Here is a 20,627-nt window from a genome sequence, read left to right on the forward strand (position 1 = left end):
TTCTCTTTCTTTTAATAATTTAATTGTTCTCTCTCATACTCTCTCCTTATTAATAGGGGTATTGTTGGAAAAAACATTATACTTTTTACACATTAATTGTCCTCAACTAATTTTAACTGTTTTTTTTATCAACGTAATTTGGTTATTTGTCTCTTATAATAAGGAACGAAGGGAGTATATACTATCTAATATAACAGTGGTATCAAAGCGATGGTTTTTCCCGTCATGTGTTTTTCTGTGTTTCATTTTTTCTGTTCATATATATATATATATATGAACATATACATTTTTGTTTGGATGAACATATGTGTATGTATACACGTTCATTGTCTTCCTTCTCGGTTACTTACTGAGGTTATAATGAAAGTATTCTGGTCACTTGTTTTCATTTTGGTTTTTGGCTGGAATTTTGTTTAATAATAATGAGTTAGGAAAACCGAGAACGAACTACAAATACACTTCTCTGTTTATCTTCATTAAACTGATGGGGTTTAGATTTCTTGAAATTGCATAAAACATAGTTTCCAGGCCAACTGAAATTTGTTAATGAGATGATAACGTCTTTATGGGTACCCAGAAACTAAAGACTACAAGTCTTTTTTTTTTTATATAAAAAAAAAACAGTTTTCAAAGCGTGAGACTCTCAAATGTCAAAACCGCGAAATTATCTGGCATTTATTCTACTTTGCAGCATATTTTTAATGCATGTTTGAATTTCCAATTACTGTGTACATATTAAACTCTCCCTCTGTCTCCCCCCATTTTGTAATTTCGACTAAGTATTGGTGTTCTTTTATTAAAGGCAGTTATATGCGAAATATTATCAAGTGCTAAACATAGACACTTTTTCTAGTAAAAATTTAAACTTTAATTCACCATGTTGTGAAGAACTAGTTCCTTTCTATTAAATCTAACTGTAGTTGGCCCCATTTTGTATCAGAGGTAGTCCATGTGAGTAACAAGAGATTCTCAGTCTCCATTGTTGAATCCGTATTTTTTTCACTGAAATTCCAAGAAAGTATCCATTATAGAGGAGTCTCACTCTCAAAACTGGAGTTGGGCCAATATCAGTGCGCGTCCAACCCTCATGCCCAATACTGATGTATGGGCGGCCTCATCAAGATATTCTTAGAAGTGAGGTAACCTATAATGAGTTTTGAATTTGTTACAAGAAACCTCGACCAATAAGAAACCTATAATCTCTTTTCATACCAAAAACCCTTAATTTCTCCGCTTCTTTATATGCACAGTAATAACTCAAGTGGAGCCCCAATAAATTGAGTAATTCTCGTAAATTTCAATAAGTAAAGTGTGAATTGGTGAAAACACGTCGGGGGAGAATCCTAGGCACTGCTGTAATCAAGCATAAGATGCTTACTTGAAGGAACATGGATTTTCAGAGCGAAAAGGACACAATATTACAATCATATCTTGAAAGAATGAACTATCTGCTCTAATCGCTCAGAATCGCTATGGAAATGAGACAAATCAGAACATACAACAGACTGAAACATCTTCCTATTGATCATAGTACGTGTTGGAGGATCCATCTCAAATATTACCTTCCTCCAAAAAAATACAGCTCAAAAACTCAACACCATTTTCCCTTCTACTTCCCCAACTCTTCCCAGTTATGAACAACCATTTGCAAAACCTGCTATGAGAGGAGTCCCTTCCGCCCATGAGCTGCTTTTACAAAAAAATTATATTACACTTGTGTGACCAAAGAATATATATATGTGCGTAGCAAACTGAGAATTTTAACCGGCCGGTGATCATTGAGGGTGCAAGATAATGCACGGCCTCTAAAATTGTTCCTATTCGTATGTGTTTCTTCATTGGCACTGATTGTTGTGTGAGCTCCAGTCATCAAGAAGATTTGAAAGAGTTTCTTCGAGCTTCTTAGCTTGTGGACCTGGCTTGAGGATATTGACATCACCCCACTGGGAGCAAGGATCCATCCACCAGGACTTACGTCCGGAGCACCATGCTCCAGGTACAGCATTATTACGCCCACGCCGAAGGATCTTTTCATCGATAAGGTCTAGCACAGGTTCATTAACTTCGAACTGCCTTGCAAAAGCAGCTCCACTTTGTGCCATTTGATTATAAACAGAGGAATTAAGGAAGTGTGGCTCCATCTTTGGAGGGTTGTCCCAGATCATGTACCGTAGGTCAGCATTGACTGTTGTGTTCTTAAATTCCGGTGCATTGCAAACAACAGAATGGAAGTAACCTTCTTGGGATAACTTAACATTAGTAAAATACATCAAAAGTGTTCTAGGTAAGTTATCCCAGCCGAAAATGCAGAACTCCATAAATGATCTACTCAGGATAACCCACGGTGAGCCTGCAAGATAAGAAAAGCATTACACATACAAACACTACCCATAATTTGTGCTGCACGAACAGAAAATGAGGAAAGAAAGTTGCCTGTGAAGAGTTTGAATGCATCAGGTGTTGGCCGCTTCTCCGTAGCTTGGAAAACTTGACTTCTTCTGGCTAAATATATACTTGGGTCAACAACAATTGGCTGAAATCTGTCACCTCTGCAAGGGTATATAACTATTCAAATATACAATCCAGAACACAAGTAAATGCAACATAATAGAGGCAAAAATTAGGAGAAATTTTCATTACTCTTTCCATCCAAGATCACCAGTGTGATCAATGAAGTTGAGGTCTCTTCTAACAGAGGAGAAAACATGGGAAAGATCTGATACAAATTAACCAGCATGCATCAGTAACTTCAAACTTTAAATAAGTGAAACATCACAATGATTATATGAAGAAAACTATCCAGGCCCTAAATGAATCATAATGAATGAAATAAGGCTGATGTGGGTGAGCTCGGTAACAGTATGCGCAGCAAATGTGCTCAACGAAAATACATTAAGCTCAATATTAATTCAAGCTAAAATTTGTCATAAAACTCAGCTCGTTAATAAATGAGCTGAACTCAATCAAATTCATTAAAGTACAACAAATACCATCTATACCAAGTACTGACACAAAAATTGAGTGATAAAATTGTTGCTCTTATCATCATGTACATCTGTGTGTGACTGTGTACAATGAAATATTCAAAGAAAATACATATCACAATTTGAAGGCCCTTATATATGCACAAATATCATTATTAAATAAATGGGACCATGATTGTCTTAGCCGTGAGAAAATTTATCTCATTCTCATGAAGACCTTACTCTCGGAATGAATCTCATCTCCCCCCCCCCCAAAAAAAAAAAAGTCTTATGATAGTATGATGAGTGAAGGTGGTTTGGGTATATCTAAACAAATTCTAAAATGTTTTAGAAGGAAAAGATGTTGACGAGAAGCGAGAACAGAGAGAGGCCAAGACATCCTCACCAAACCAGAAAAAATAAATGAAAAAGTCTCATACTCATAACTTTCCAACCTCTTTAAAGATCCACAAGGAAGCACACCCACCCCACCACCCTCAAAGGGGAAAAAATTGATTTGAAAATGTTGGTAGCACTATGATAGAGTTGGTAGTTATACATACTCATAGGAGTATTTAGGCCGCTTCTCCCCAGTGGAAAACCAACCTCGGCTGCTTCGTTGGATTCAATTAATAAACACAACTGCAACGGTTTTCTAAACATGATCATTGCACACAAGTAGGTGCAGTCAACTTTGGACTGATGTGCGGTACCAAGTATCGCAATTTACATAGCTAGTAGATTACAGTACAAATGGACTAAAAATGCATAAGATTCCCCAAATTCTTCCACTCGTAACAAGAACCAGGCTTCAACAACCTTTTTAGTTCAGTGATCCCTTGTATGGAGGAAAGAGCTGGGAGAATCTCTAAGCAGGCATCCAGTTTTGATAATATCAGAATATCAATAAGAATAATGTCGTTTCTTTTGCTCCTAAGAACACATTCCTTCATACTTGGACTTCGGATAGTTAATCCGTTGGAAAAACCAGATGCTTCTTTTCAGCGATTCTCATGACATAGCCCAAAAACATGGGCAGCTCCCTCTATGAAAGATCCATTCCAGACTCAAGAAGAAACACACTCGTTTCGTTCATAACCAAGGGTTGGACCATAATCCAACACTATTTCTAAGCCTAATCAAACAGAATTGCCTCAAAGGGTTCAGTCCATACTTACCATTCAGCTTAACCTTCACTTTAAGTTAGGTCTATATGATGAAAATGGCAAAAAACTCAACGTGCCATTACGGATTAGAATTTATATATATCTTGACAGGTATCTTCAATTATATACCACAGAACATGATGCACTGTTTTTCTCAATCTAATCCTCTCAGGTATCAAAGTTTAATTTTACAATAGGTAACAGATAGTAATGATCACTTCAAGCCCTATTACCATTCTCTACGATTGAGTCTACAACAGAGAAGGGTTTCGTCCACAGTTGTGCACAGGTATGACATAATCAGTTAACAAGATTAATCAGGATATTATCTCAATGCTTCCATGTTCATACGAAGATCTTGGCTGATACTTCTTATTTTAGTTATATACTTGTGCACCTATAAAGAACAAACATCTTCAATAGTTCTAAAAATAAAGGCTAAAAACATTTAAAACACCACTAAACTGAGTCAGTTACAGATAACCCCTTATCATTTGAAAGTTTAAAATTAAACCTCCTTGAGCTGTTATATTTTAACCACAGCACAGACTCGCTACTGTTAGTTTTGGTTACCTTAGTAACGGAAATTGCCATGCCAGATTATTGAAAGCCATATGGCATCGGACATGGAAAAAATTAATATTTTTAAATGGTTTGAACAAAGGGTCAAAATCTTGTTTAACCATTTATGATCTTCTGATTGTACCAGCAGCCTGGGTAGTCTTCAGCAAAATACAAACACAAATCAAGCAGCTCTTCCAATTGTTCTTAGCATATTTTAATCCTTTCTAACCTGTGAAGACCAAAGCGAAATGCATTTTGCAGGTATCACACCCACGAATACCAAACCTAAAATTTCCCACTAACCTTGCTGAAGGAACAAGACAGTTAAACAAGTCAAGTGGCCTTCCGCCCCCCCCTACATCAGGCTAACTATAGACCCCCCCCCTATACATCAGGCTAACTATAGATCCCCCCCCCCCACCAAAAGAAAAAAAAAAATCAGCAGCAACACTTAAAATTTCAGGTTTCAGCGCATGGTGGAAATCTGTGCAGGCAAAATCCAAGTCATAAGCAATTGTGGGTTGTATCTACTTGTTCTTCTTGCACAACAACTTTAGTTTCAGTCGTTAATTGAAAAATTGATCTATGTACAAGGAGAATTATTCTGGGTATGCTTCTTCGTGAGGAAAGTATTTTTGTAGGTTTCATTTCATTTGTTAAGGAATTTTAGCAAGTGGTATTGTTTTTCAAGAAGAAAAACAAGCAAGGATGATTCCACTTTTGCTATCAGTTCTATTTGTAGAGTGTGATGTGACTTTTCGTTTGAAATTGAAAATGGGGAAGGGTGCTGCTACTGCAAAACCGACGATGAATGGGGAAAAAAAAAATAAAATCTTGAGCCTCCTTGACGGTGTGTCAAAAGATTCTTATTTTTATTCCATATTAAATGCCATGGGCTCTTCATTAATCCGACATGACAATATCTGTTATCAAGACAACAGAAAATAACAGCAAAGGGTCTATGGTTAAAATAAAGAAGCTCAAGGACATTAATTTTAAACTTTCAAATGTGAGAGGGTAATCGCAGCTAACTCTCAAGAGGTTTGTACATTGCAGTCAGCAAAACATGACATATATATATAACTAATTAACAAGACCATTCAAGATATTGTCTAAATAGTTCCTTCCTTCTATGACGATAAACACTTCTTTTCTCTTCTATTCCCATCGGCTTCTCTAACTATCAAAATTGCAAGATCCCAGGCTGCAGGCTAGAATATTGTGGAGAAAACAAGAATAACATTAGACTACCAAAAAAAACAAAAAAAAAGAAGAGGCACGGAATGGAGAAACTCAATCTCAACTTGGAACTAGAATTAGGACCCTAAGAAATATAAATTAAGACATCTAATATTACTAGAATAGAATGGTACAATTCTCTTAGGAAAATTAAAAAAAAGAGACTCAGCGGTTACGAGAACATTTTTCCTGAAACTTGGAAAAGCCAAAAACCAAATGAGAAGACAGGCATCTGTAACCAAACTCTTATGCATTGATGCTAAATCTAACATTACTTAAACAGAATGGTACAATTTCCTTAGCAAAATCCAAAAAGAAACTCAGCAGCTATGAGAATGTTTTCCCCGAAACTTGGAAAAAGCCAAAAACCAAATGAGAACACAGGCGTCTGTGACCAGGCTCTTCTGCATTGATGCTAAATCTAGAGAAACTAAGTTTTCATTTAATACGATATTCTAAGGTCCGAAAGAGCTGAACCTATATCAAAATTCAGTGAATCTAGGAATAAAAACGAGGTACAGAGAACAAATCAAGAAAGAAAAGAAAAGGAAAAAAAAAAAAAAAAACAAGCACAGATTACCGAATCAGCATACCATCCTGGGTGATGAGGGGATAATCACGAGCACTCAAAGTGATGAACCAGTTCCACCCACGATCCAATTTCAACATAACCGCCGCAGCTCGCAGGGTAATAGCAATATTGGTGGAGCCCAAGTAGGTAGCCCAATCAGACTTCCCCACCACATCTACGTTCCCAAAAGCGCGAATCGCAGGGACTGACCTAACTGACGCAATCAACCCGCGCCTTTCTTCATCCTTCGCATCCCGCCCCAAATGCAGAAGATACCGATTCCTTGGGTGATAAACTGCCAGCAACAACCTGAAGATCCTGTCTTTATCTTGGTGACCACCTGAAATGAAGTAAGCAAAAGCCGGGGGGTAGTGAGCACCGTGCTGAACCAGAGAAGGAAACGGCTTAGCGGAGCTGAAGGTGGATATAGAAGAGCGCAACAGTAAGATGAGGGAGAGAAATGCCGCCGTAAACAGCGTGAAAAGCCATTTCTTCTCAGCTCCCATTATAGTAATAGTAGTAACATTAACAACAACAATGACCCTGGTTTTTGAAGATGTTGATGGGCATATGGCTTCTTCTGAAATCTTCAGAACTGGGTTCGCATAAAACTTAGGTTCCGAGATTGTTTTGGTAAGCGGGTCATTGAAGATTTTGCTTGTGCCCTTTCAAACTTTGAAAATTAGAAAACAAACATCAATGAGGGGGGCCAAAAGGAAATAATTAATTATCGGAGACTGGAAAACCCAACAAAATTTCCCCTTCGAATATCTGTTTCACACTATCTCTGTGCTCAAATCTTTAGAAAACTGTGATGTGATGTGGGGGGTGGGGGCTAGGGTTTTCAACAGTGGAGATTTGTTGCGGGGGGTTACGGAAGAAGATGGAGATCACGGACAGAAGCACTCTCTCTTTCTCTTTTAAGAGAAAACATGAATGGTTTCATGATTTGAATCGTCCTTTCTGTTAATTAATTCAAAAATTGATTGATTGAGGTAAGAATTCTTCATGTTTAATTTTTTTAAAAAAATAGCAAAAGAAAATTTCAGCAATGAAAATAAGGAACAGTGAATCAGTATATACTTTCCGTGCGACTGAGTCATGAATCGGGCTGCTACTCTCCCACGCGCCATGATGGCACGTAGAAACACCTACCTAATGCCTGCTCTCGGCTGCGTTTTGGAGATTTGGCCCCACGTTTGGTATCCATAGATGGAAGAGTGCTCTGCACGCTCCTTTGTAGAGCGTGGGATGACGTAGATCGTTTGCGAGGCAAATTTTTTTTTATTGGCCAAGAGAGGCTATTTTTTTGGATTGAAAAAGGCTATATTTTTTTTTTTTATGGAATCTTTCCCGGTCCTCACAAAAATAAATAAATAAATATATTTATATTGTCTTCGTTGGCAATATTTGTATATTGTCTAATTGTCATGTTCTTCTTCATTATCTCCTTCTATTATTTTTTTGAGGTCAAAATTGAAAAATAAACAGATAAATATATATATTTGACGCTTAAGGGTAATAATAAATAAAAAGAATCATAGAATATTTGACGGCGGATGAAAATTGTGGGAAGCCACGAACAGGAACACGGGGTAGATAAGATCAAAAGAATAAGAGATAAAGAGAGACGTGTTGGGATGAGCAAAACATTAAGGGTGTGTTTGGTTGGAGGGGAGGGGAGGGAAAATGAGTCTATCTCCTCATTTGGTTAAAAATTTTGGAGGGGAGGGGAGCTAAATGTCCCCTCCTCTCCCCTCCCCCATTTTGGCTCCCTTCCAAATTGAGGGTTTTTGGAGGGGAGCCAAAATTTTGGACCATTATGTCCTTATGGTTTTTTTAATATTCTACTTCTACCCATAAAATATATTATTATAATATTTATTTCAAATAAAAAATATATTATCCTAAGTAAAAAAATAAAAAATATATACATTATTATATTTAAAAATATATTATAAAAATTATTTAAATAAAAAATTATAATATTATAAAATTAATTGTTTTTTATAAATATATTATTTATTAAATATATTTTAAAGCTGGAAAAAAAGATAGTCTAAAGAAAATAAAATTTCATTTTCTTAGAGCATATAAAATTTGTTAATTTGATTATTTTAAATATATTATTATATTAATTAGAATGAAAAATTACTATACCAATTTTTTAATACACATATTAACATGATAAGACTGAATTTTGATTAAATTATATAATTTAAATTAAGATGTAAATTAATTTATATAATATATCAATAAAAAACATAAACTAATATGTAAGGGTAAAATGGTAAATTGATTATTACTATCCCTCCCTTCCCCTCCTTGAACCAAACAAGGGATCATTAAATACCCTCCCCTCCCATCCTTTTTAATTAAACCAAACAAGGTGAGGATGAAACCTCCCCTCCCCTCCCTTACCCCTCCCTCCTCTCCCTCTCCTTCCCTCCCCTCAAACCAAACAGGCCCTAAAATTTATTCTAAAATTTTTATCTTTTTTTTTTAAATTTATTTACGAAGTTAAAAATCGTAAAAATTTTATTTTTTATCATTAAAATAGTTATATTTTTTAACATTTTCAGCCATAAGAGATACCATTGATATGATTTTAAATTTTTTTTAGCAGATTTACATTCACAAAAATTTCTATTTCCTAACCCTTTTACATAAAACTTTTGAGACACGTTAGTTAACCAAATACAACTTAATCTTTATAATTTGAATTTGATTAAATTTTAGTTACTCAATTTTAATCATTTAACATGTTAGTCCTAATATTTTAAAAACTAAAATCACAAGAACTAAAGTTATTTTTTAAAAGAAAACCTAGAGGTTAATATCATAAATAGTTTAACTACAAGTTGTAATAAGTCAAAGTTTGTGAATTGAGTGACAATCAAATCAAAATTACAAAAACTGCCAGGAGTAGTAGTTGGGTAAGGGACCGTTGGGAGTTGAATGTAAGATGACCACATGGCAATCTTTGAAGGTTGACTTATTGATCTCGTATTAACTAAGACTGTTGTATTAGTAGAATGATGAAGACTAATAATATTTATGCGAAATTAAAGTTATGATTTATTATCATATTTACAATAATTTTTCTATTTTATGTTTTACTGATACATTATTCTTTATGACGAAAAGTATATTAGTAAGATGTAATTGTCATTTATGTTTTGATGACTTTCATGAACCGAGACTACTCAATTCAAAGTCAAACATTAATTTTTTCCTGAATACATTAAAGATGTCTTAATCCAATAATGTACAAATAACATTTTTCAATATCTGATTTTATCTTGAAAATGAATCAGTTTCCTTTATCAATTTGATGACTCTAGGAGGCTGGGACGTTCATGTTGTAGCCTTGCATTAATTTTTTCCCTAAAAAAAAAAGAAAAAATCCTAATTAAATCTAACTGAAATATTACGATTCAGATTCGTGTCTAAATTCTTAGCAAATTCCTAATCAGGCTAAGAGGTTTAGTAAGAAATTTTTAAATGTCGTGACAAGATCAAAATACCCCTTTGTAGTTAAAAATGAAAATTAGAATTAGTATGCTTAATATTGATTTTAATTATTTTAGTTGTATTTAATTGAAATTTTTCTCTATAAAAAAAAAACAATTCATAAGCCCCGGTGTGATTTGCGAATTCATAAAGTTAATCTTGACAAACGCCCATGAATTCCTCAAATCTTTAATCTTTACATATAGAGTAAGTATTTTTTAAGTGCTTTTCAGTGGGGAAAAAACTTTGCCTTGACTATAGTAAGCTCTGACAGTTAACTCATCAATATTTTCATTAATCAAGTCACTATAGTGATTTTAATGAACTTTTCTAAGGAAAAAAAAATCACCTATATAGTGAAACTTATCTCACAATTCGAATAAAAACAAGGTACCCAGTATAGGTTTACACATAATTTTTTACATTTATTACAAAATTAATAGGTCAGACTATCCTTGAATAGTCTAAGTTGATGATATTCATTGATATTTTAACCTGAAAAACAAACAAAATTGATCTATCTTCAGGATAAATATGTATTTATCAATCTAGTAAAGTTGCCTCGCTGCGTCATGACTAGTTTTTAGTTAAGTTAATCAATTGATACAATGTTCAGATAATAAAGTTGCATGCAAAAATTTTTTAACCATGATAGATATCTTCATATATTGATTTAACTCTTTTTGATTGATTTTTCTTGTGATTCAAATTTTTTTTATAACAATGATAGCATTTTTAATTGTTTTACAAAGTTTCTTTTCTAACATGATTAAGTTTTAAGTATTGATTTCTATAAATCTATATGCATTGGATAATGTGTTCATAAGTTCTTATAAACTTAAATCCAAGATTAGTTAAGTTGCACAAATTAACCTGAAAATTGGTTGAATGCAACCCCAGCCCAAGGTTCCTATTTCAAGTAATGTTGTTCTCACAAAGAATGTTCCCATCATCCTTACTTTGAGTCAATGTTGTGTCAACCAAATTGCATGTTTAATCTTGCTATTACTCATAATGCAATTGAAGTTAAGTCGTTCCACCTAGACTCAAATGCTTCATATAAAAGTATGTTCTTAATATATTCCGACTCAATTTCAATCACTGTTATCTCGAGTCCTATGTCACTTCTTTTGGAGTATACTCACTCAAGCTTGAGTCCAGTACATATAATTAGAACTTATCCTTAAGTAATCTTGAGTTGTTCAATTCGATAGCAGGAGTATGTGCTGTAATTGTCATATCATGTGCCATAATGCATTCTAAAACACATTTAGCAGGTACATAAAACAATGATTTAAGTTATATCGGCTAATATGGATGGTAGTTAACATGTCAGAACAGTGATCTACAAAAAAATACTCCCTCCTATTCAAAACATAAGCTAATATTTGTTAAGGGGTTTGGTTTTTTTTTTTTTTTTTAAGATAACATTTCAAATTTGTCTCACTATTTAATGAATATTTTCTAATTGTACCCCTAACATATGTATTTAATTTTTTTTTGTTATTGATGGCATTAATTACAGAAAGTGACTGGTTTACGAGGTATGGAAAGAGAGAAAGGTGTTTTAAACAAAGTGAATAGAGAAGAGAAGCTTCAGTGGATGTTTTTCAACCCACCTTGTTTTTTAAATTACATTGTGGTCGACTTTATTTTCCTCTACTAATTCAATTTATTTATGATACTCTTTCTCTCATTCTTTGCCCCAATATATTCTCTTTCCTCTTTTTTTATTTATTATTTTTTTACTTATTCTCTCATTAATAAGGATGTATTTGAAAATATATATACCTTACACATTTATTGTTTTAAACTGCTTTTATTTCATTTCTTGATAAATATAAATGAGCTATCTTTAGCTTATATTTTCAACCAGAGGGAGTATTAGGAGGATGCAGTTTTATAATAGGCAAAAGTTTGAGGTTCAATGGTCATCACCAACCATTATTATCCATAGACGGGAGGGATTTCAATCAAGAAAACTAATTGAAATTCTCAAACCCACCTTGAAACGCTTCTGCAATCGTCTCCGAGCTTCATTTTACAAATGTTCTTGTTATGCATTGAAGTGCTGTGTACTCACTAGAGAAGAAAAGGGAGTCCTGACATTGCGCTTAAGTGTTATTTATCACTTATTTGAAAGAAGAAATAAGTTTGGCTTTATATTTATTATAATCATTTGATTGTAATCTTACCTGAAAGTAAGAGAGAGTGATTGTCAAATGCCCATTGAAACCTAAAGATTATAAAGGTTCTCAAGCACGTGAGTAAACTTGACGGAGTTGATAGGTTGTCGAGTACCTGATTAAATTTGAGGGAATTGTATAGTTCTCAAATATTCATGAAACTTCTTGAGCGATTATATTGAAGTGCAAAGAACCCGAACTGAAAAAATATGAAAGATAACCGCTGAAAATAAATTATAGTTAATGATGGTGAAATTTAAGTTACTATCATGTTAAAGATAACCAACTTGACTTCCATTTCGTTGGCAAAAGGGAAAAAAAAGACTTATATTTAATTTTTGAAAATGAATTAATTGAGTACTTGCATGTTAATCTCAATAGTAACTCATATTTAAACTAGTTAACTAATCTGAATAAATTAAAAAAATAAATTAAGTTAGTTATTTGTAATAAATAAGTATTGTCTTTTCTAAAATATACTTACTAATTATGCATATTAGCTAGAACTATCAAAACATTTAACATATACAATTAATACAAGAACTACCTTAAAAAAAAAAGATAAAAATGAGAGATAAAGTGGATTGAAGTTTTTATATTTAGAACTAAACTGAATGTCAAACTAACTCTTATATTAATCATAAGAGGTAATAATACCTCCAATTCTTAATATAAGATGTAGTTAACTAATTTGAGTTGATTAAAAAAAATTAGTTAAGTTAGTTATTTGTAATAAATAATTGTTGTCTTTTCTAAAATATTATTGTTAATCATGTGTTTATTAGAACTTAGAAGCCTAAAACAACCATTTGAGAAAATCATTAACATGCGTAACAATTATAAGGAATAACTTAAGAAAAAAAAGATAAGTATGGCAGACAAAATTAATTTTTTATATTTAGAATTAAATAATATGTTAAGTACCGGAGACAATGTTAATTATTTACAAGAGCTGTCAGACTAATCGGCTCCAAGGCACTACGAGAACTTTTGTCTACATTCGCGTTTGTCGTAGTATTTGTCATTTTATTATCCATCGAGGTGACATTCAATATAAAATAATAATAAAGTCTTTTTCCTTTGGATAGGGAAAAATTAATTAGATTTAAAATTACAAATCAAGAGCGTCATGTGCAGCAAGGTCATATAATAAATTGACGAGGTCATGAAGGAGAAAAAAACTTAAAATACAACAAAAGAAATATACTAATTGGCTATTGGAATAGTTCCGATACTACAGACAATGGAGCTTAATGACTTAATCACATGACAAGAAGACATAAAATAAACTAGTGCAACTAGCTCCATAGGTGTTGAGTATACCAAAGACAAAAGAATAATGCGCACACATTTAGGTTAAATTCTGTACGGAAGTGAGACTTTTAAAAGAAGACACCTAGAGCTTATTTAATTATGTTCCCAATTACTAACCGGAATTGGGTCTAGCGGAAGGGACTAGTCCGTCACAATGTAACGAAACAAAGTTCGAATCCCGACTATGAAAGGTACCCACATTTAGTGCATAACAATGCCTCGAATAGGATTGTCTCCAATAAGAGGATACCCATACTTTAGGAAAAAAAATTATGTTCCCAATTTTTATTTCTAACAACTATTTTGCAATTCACCTTTTTTAAAGTTTTTCTTCAAAATAAAATAAAAGAATAATATGTTTGATCATGTTAATTTGAAAATAATTTTAAAGTTACAAAATAATCGGTCGATGGTGGTGGTTGATTATGGTTGACATAGTCAACCAAGCCAACGGTGGTGGTTAGCAATGGCTAATGGTGCTGGCTAGGGTTGTAAGTATTGGTGGTGTTCAACTACGGCAACCAATGGTGATAGCTGATGATGATGGTTAGCAAGTGACCACCTTGAAGAGGTTTCATGTGAGATTTTGATGCTTCGCTTTTATAAAGATTGTAAGGAGTTCAGGTCTGATCATCTACTACGTATTGCTGGTTGAAGCAAAGCAAGAATTCTTTCAATAATACAAGACTTTATATTGTTTATTTTATGTTAAATTATTTCAGTTTACATATTATTTTATCTCGGAAGAGAAGGTAGCTGCATTGAAATGCTATGAATGTGATGAAAGGAGATTAGTGGATTATTTATTACAAGTCATTCCTGTCTTCAGGATGCAATGTGATCTACTTGTTGTCCTCTTTCCATGCATTTATTTGGGAAACAGAAAAAGGATTTTCTGCATGTATATATTAGCTTTTTTATTTTATACATATAACTTTTTTTGCCATCTCTTCATGCATGTAGCTACTGCTTAGGTATTGTATAGTTGGTTTTTAACTGAATAAACTTATTGATGAAATATTCTTATCTAATCTCCATTGCGTCCCATCTTGAATGGGACAAGATGCTATCGGGATTGGAATGAGATGCAAGATGAACCCGATCCTGGTTCACCAAAATGGAATTGTCGTAGTCCCATCTCATCCTATGAGTACATCTAGGCGTGATTAGTCAATGACGACTCATAATAGTTAGCTGGTAACAACGGACGGTGGCAACATGTAACAGCGTCCGAGGTAGCAATTGGTGATGATAGGTGTCAACCGATGGCAATTATAGGTAGACTAATATCTCTGTTGGTTATTATAGTTTAATCGAATTTTGTTTTTCATTTTTATAGTTTCGAACCTTGATTTTTGGTCTCGAAAATCAAAATTAGAACTCGTTAAAAATATATAAATTAAAACCAAAATTCACCTAGTCCTATACTACGACGTATATTCCCCCAGCCCCTTCCACCTTAGATTGCGATGTGCAAGACATTAGACATTTACTTGTCTCATTGCGCAAGATTCAGAATCTCTAGGTATCTAACACTAAAAGTTCGTATTCCAATAGCACACAACTTTTGTAGCCAGTCGGCCGCCTTGTTCATAAACCGAGGAATCCCCCACAACCTAAAATTGAGAAGACCAGCTAAGTCCTCCAAACCAGCAGGACATTCCTAACGCAACATAGAACCTTCCACAACTGCATTAAGCAGCGCTTGATTATCAGATTTCAATCTCAGTTCTCAACCTCATTCAAACCAAGATCCAAAGCCATCAAGGAACCTCTCTAGAAAGCCATACTTTCAATCATGAAACTGCAAGAAGCATAGCATTTAAAAACCATTCAAATCCAACAAGTCACCAGAATGGTTCCTTAAAATGATCCAAAGCCATCGAGGAACCTCTCTTTAAAGCCATACTTTCAATCATGAAACTGAAAGAAGCATAGCATTTAAAACCATTCAAATCCAACAAGTCACCTGAATGGTTCCTTAAAATGATCCAAAGCCATCGAGGAACCTCTCTTTAAAGCCATGCTTTCGATCATGAAACTGCAAGAAGCATAGCACTTAAAGCCAATCAAATCCAACCAATATAAAAGTCACCAGATGATCAGGGTCGTTACTGCCACCTTTAAATCAGCTTTACATTTGAACATCAATGCAAAAATAACAGGATTATAAGAGAATATTTCATACATCAAATCATTGAACACCCCCACCAAATTGATAATCACATCGGCATCAAGGTTAACAAAATTCCCTCCCCTCTGAACCAGGATGGTAAGCCAGGCATTACTTACCAAATACATCCCCCCACCCCCCACCCCCCACCACTCTTCTGAATGGCTTTAAGCCCAGCACTACTTAATAAATACCAACTTGGCATTCTATGTCTGAATCATCTGCATGGAATTACCAAAAGAGGAAAGGGAAGACAACACCATTGACCCAATCTCTCAGACTGAGGTAACTGAGTCTTCATCACTGCCTTCGCTGTCACTGCTGCTGCTGCTGCTCCCACTACCACTCCCGCTCCCACTGCTTCCACTTCCACTGCTACTGGTAGAACTAGAAGACTGTTCATCCCTCCCCTCAGCATTCACCTGGGCTCTGAGAGCTTCTGCAGCATTGGGTCCCTTGTCAACCTCATCTCCGCTATCATCAACATCAGCAATCTCATCATCAGTGTCATTTTGATGGGGAATATTCATGTCAAATCCAACATTATCTTTTTCTTCAACAATATTGTCCTCCTCAGGTGATCCACTACCAAAAAGATCATCAATATCTATATCTTGATGTTCCTCAACTTCATTTTTGCCTGGTGAGGTGGTACCAACAGTAGGTGGTTCAGTTGGATTATCAGCCAACACCTTTGCACCACCAGATTTGATACCTGCCATATGAGTAAAACATTGCAATTGGTCAGAGAAAAATCAACAAAAATTTAAACTATCGCACAGTGCTTCTTATCAAAATTTATGGACATATCGCACTTCAAAGGACAGGAATGGCATAGTAAATGGCCAAAATAATCTCTGCATCATTGGAGACTATCTATCTAGTCATTCGTAACACACTCTTTTTTTTTTTTGGGGGGGGGGGGGTTAGAAAAACCAAGACAAAGAATTCAATAAACAAAGAAGAAGGCTGACAGCAGAGACAGATGTATCATAGCTAGTTGGGAGGTTGGATTTCATTCTAAATATAAGATATCAATTCACTTTGTCTCCCAAATTTATAATTTCTTCTCTAAAGTATTCTTATTGACTGTAAGGGGTTCTTACTAAGAGATAGCTTCAATGCACATGATTAAAAAAGGTAGTTTAAAGAAACCAACACACATTTTTACAAATAACTAATTTTCTTAATATCTCCTAATGAGTTATCTAGCTCTTGTATTAAGACCTATAGGTAGTATGTCATAGCATGTATCAATTGATGTAAAACGAGATGGAACAAGAGGAGAGGTAGAATATAGAGACTAGAGAGGAGGAGGGAGAGAAAGAAAGGAAGAAGAAAAGAAACTCAAGGGAAAGAGAAAATATTCAAATATCAATCTCATTCAATTCATAGTTAAAGCAATACAATAAAAATATTTCTTGCTCTATTTATAAAGCCCTAAGCAACGAAACCCTAACTTAATCTTCAAGCAAAAGAAATTACACAAATAGGAAACTCTACTAAATAGAAAATAATTTCATAAATCTAAACCTAATCTAAATCACTTATTTAAAAGATAATTATAAAATTAATGATACATCATCCTAATCTAGGGTAGATTCCAATTATTACTCATTAATAAATATCATATTCCACCGCCAATTCTTAGAGAATATGTTACAACTGCAAAAGTGATGTTTACAAAGTTATTTTCATCCCACATCTTCAATTGCTAGGTATTTAGATATTAATGCCAGGGTAGGATTTTTATTTTTTTGAGGGGGGGTGTGCTGCAGCTGTTTTATTCACTTAATCAACATGAAGAGGACCTTTGATATCAGGTTTTCAAACACCCAAAAAAAAAGCCCTATTGAGTTTTGACATCCCGTGTTTAATTGAGTTCTCCCCCACCCAAATAAATATTTCTGGATTCGTCTCTGGTTAGTACTCATTTGTTGTCAACTGGAAAGATCAAAACATAGGGACACTAGGAAGAAGTAATGACAATTGTAATTCAGAGGTTACATTAAAAAGTTGGTAGAAATGAAGCATAAAAATAATTCAAAAGACTTCAAGTCATAACATAGCAAATGTTCAACAACATCATTCTTTTGTATATAGAAGATCCAGCAGGCAATTGCAACAAACAGCAGAAATAATGACAACACTAAAATCATCAGGTTGGAGAATACAATAAAAATAAAATATAGATTATAAAAGCAATGAATTATATAACACATAGCTCCTCTCGGATTAAAGCATATATCAAAAGATCGTATCTGGCAGCATCAAACCATGATAATGAAAATGAGCTACTTAGAACATACATCTTGTCATCAACTCAAAGGAAAGGTTACCAGTCATAGGATAAAATTGAAATTAAAAAAAGACCGAAGCTAAATAATGTAGCCTGATACTCATGTAAGTTTCTCTGGAGTATTGACTATGATTCATAAAATTCAAGATATGTATAGAAACCTAATAACATTATACATACCAGTATTCTCCGGTTCACCAATATCAATACGTTCCACCTCAATCTGCACACAATCAAAGCAGACATCAGTTAAGGCACTGAAAGGGGGGGGGGGGAGAGAGGGAGGGAAGAAGAAACAAACTATTTGCTTTCCTTTTACAGTCACAGAAGAGATGACCAAGACCAAGATCAAAATCCAAATAATGCCTAAGAAAAGAGATTCAAAGGGCGTTTATACTTCACTAAGACCACGTGGTGGGTCTCAGAAATACATGTGTACAGGTTCACTACACTATTAATCCTCTTTCTTTCCCTCAATCATGGATTCCACCAATTATGTGAACAGAAACCAGCAAAAGTACTAAGAAAGCGGAGTACTACTCATTCAAAGACACAAATAATCAGCGTTATCATAGAATGAGGAGTAATCCCATGGAAAGAGAAACAACATATCAAGATTATCTCTCCTTTGCTTTTCTATTTTTGAAGGAAGAGTTATTAATGAAAGAAAATATCTAGTCGCAATCAGACAGGGGGACTAGACTGGCAGAGTTGGATAGGGCCTTGGCGAGCCATGAACTGTAATGCAGGAGAGCTAAGTAGCAAGAAGTTAACATTTCTCCTGTTCCTAGGTCATATTCCTTCTGCAATCCAAAGCCAAATCTTCAGCACTGAAAACGAACGTGTACCAGCATCCAGGCTACTTAGTTCGTACACATAACAATTGATAGATTTAAGCAACATTCAAGACAACAAAGCCCTTCATCTATTGTAATAATAGACTTTCCATTACGTCATTTTTTTCATAATCAGTGGGACTGAAACTGAAGCAATGAAACACTCAACCAGCAAAACCATTTATGCTAGATGGTTAGTAAGAGCTTACTGGTTGAACCGAGCTTCTACTTGAAGCTGGGGGTTTTGTGGGCTTCCCAATAGGAGATGACCGAATATCCAAAGCTGGCCCGGATGGAGCAGCCACAGCTGCAGCAGCAGCAGCAGCTGTAGACTCACCAGGCAAGCGAAGATGCCGCAGTTGCTTTACAGCCCTATGAAGCCGCTCCAATCGGAATGTCTCGCCATCAAAGAACAATACAGCATCATTTTCCTTGTATTCCTCGCTACTCCCCTCAAATGTCACCTTAGGTTTTCCAATTTGGTTATTCTGAAATTCCACAGAGACCCTATTTTCCTTGGTCTTGCGAAGTAATCCTGGCTTAGTCTTATCAACGGAAGCCGGTTTAAATTCATCTAAACAACACAAAGTTCAGAACTTTCTCAGGTTAAATCCCCAAATAGGCGATAACGAAAACAAATGAATACGGCAAAATCCTAAAAATAATTACAAAATCAAACATAACCTTCGTATTTGACTGCCATAAACCAATAAATATGAAAGAAGGATCCAATTTTTCTGTACAATTACTTACAACGCAGAGTGCAGTATTTGTTGGAAGATTCATCTTTGAAGGAAGGACCAAGCGTGAGATTGTACCAGCGATCAGATTGGGGAGCGGTTCTGGGCTCTTCTTTGGAGTTGTTGGCCATGGCGGAGAGAGAAAATTGAGTAGAAAGAAAATAAAATCCCCTAATAAAGGAATCCTTATTCCATTGCGAGGCGATTGCTAGTACTGGAGCCGAGTCCAGCACCCTAGAAGATCTGGCTTACAAGGCAAGGTCCTGAAACAAAGCACCAAGACTAAAAACGTTCAAGTCGTCTGCGGAGCAAGACGCAGAGTGTGTATCTCGCCGAAACGATGACGTTTTTGTTGGGCAGTCGCTTTTTTTTTTTCCCCAAAAAAAATCAACTCCTGGAAGTTGCGTTAGGCTTTTGGATCACGGCCTTCTCTTGGTCTCTGTATATTCATCGACAACTAAAAATCAGCATGATTATACAACTACCTTGACCCCTTGAACTCAACTAATTCAAGTTATCAGCACAAAAAATCCAAACAAAATGAAGAATCAATGAAACATTGAGCCAAAAAGGAATGAATAGCGAGGAAAATGCAGAGACTCTTCCACCTAGGGTTTGAGACAGGAGCAGTTGGTGATGTCAGCGAATTCAAAAGTATAGGTTCAAACGCAAGGAGACGAAGGGGTTCGACCAAAGAAGCTTTGAGCGACGACGGGAGAAGACGGCGGCCAGATGACGACCGAAAAAGGCCCGCGAGGGGGACCCGTTGATATGACGGAGAGCTGGACGGACAGGATTAAAAATGAACAACGGCTATGATTTAGTTGCATGGCTTTGAATCATGAACGGTTGAGATTGGACTAGATGATTCCCAAGACGGACAGGATTAAAATAAGCGCAGTTGCCCCTATTCTTTCCTTCCACTCTAGAGTGAGCAAATTTAATGTTAGTTTTTCTATTCGGTTATTTCAGTTTTGATTATCTATTCGATTTTTTTTTAATAATTTGGTTTTTAGTTTTTGATTTAATTATTAAAAAAATATTTGATTAAAACCAAAAAACC

General features: G+C 34.9%; 2 protein-coding genes across 3 annotated transcripts; both read right to left on the bottom strand.

Annotated features, from left to right (window-relative positions):
• Window positions 1-1,374: 1,374 nt before the first annotated feature.
• LOC114716864 (beta-glucuronosyltransferase GlcAT14A) lies at window positions 1,375-7,446 on the bottom strand. Its single transcript, XM_028901935.1, has 4 exons — window positions 6,526-7,446; window positions 2,641-2,716; window positions 2,434-2,549; window positions 1,375-2,350 (listed from the first exon to the last, which is right to left on the bottom strand). The coding sequence occupies exons 1-4, from the start codon at window positions 7,007-7,009 to the stop codon at window positions 1,836-1,838; spliced, it is 1,191 nt and encodes a 396-aa protein (XP_028757768.1). The 5' UTR covers window positions 7,010-7,446; the 3' UTR covers window positions 1,375-1,835.
• Window positions 7,447-15,877: 8,431 nt separating this feature from the next.
• LOC114716865 (ELL-associated factor 1) lies at window positions 15,878-20,250 on the bottom strand. Of its 2 annotated transcripts, XM_028901937.1 has the most exons (5): window positions 20,173-20,250; window positions 19,578-20,003; window positions 19,034-19,398; window positions 18,169-18,211; window positions 15,878-16,404 (listed from the first exon to the last, which is right to left on the bottom strand). In XM_028901937.1, the coding sequence occupies exons 2-5, from the start codon at window positions 19,693-19,695 to the stop codon at window positions 15,965-15,967; spliced, it is 966 nt and encodes a 321-aa protein (XP_028757770.1). In that variant the 5' UTR covers window positions 19,696-20,003; window positions 20,173-20,250; the 3' UTR covers window positions 15,878-15,964. The 2 variants fall into 2 exon arrangements, with proteins under 2 accessions (XP_028757770.1, XP_028757769.1); XM_028901936.1 differs by having other exon boundaries at window positions 19,578-20,247.
• Window positions 20,251-20,627: the final 377 nt, after the last annotated feature.

Source organism: Neltuma alba, unplaced genomic scaffold, assembly GCF_004799145.2.
Source record: "Neltuma alba isolate B1F8T4 unplaced genomic scaffold, ASM479914v2 tig00011696_pilon, whole genome shotgun sequence".
In the NCBI taxonomy this organism is placed as follows: domain Eukaryota; kingdom Viridiplantae; phylum Streptophyta; class Magnoliopsida; order Fabales; family Fabaceae; genus Neltuma; species Neltuma alba.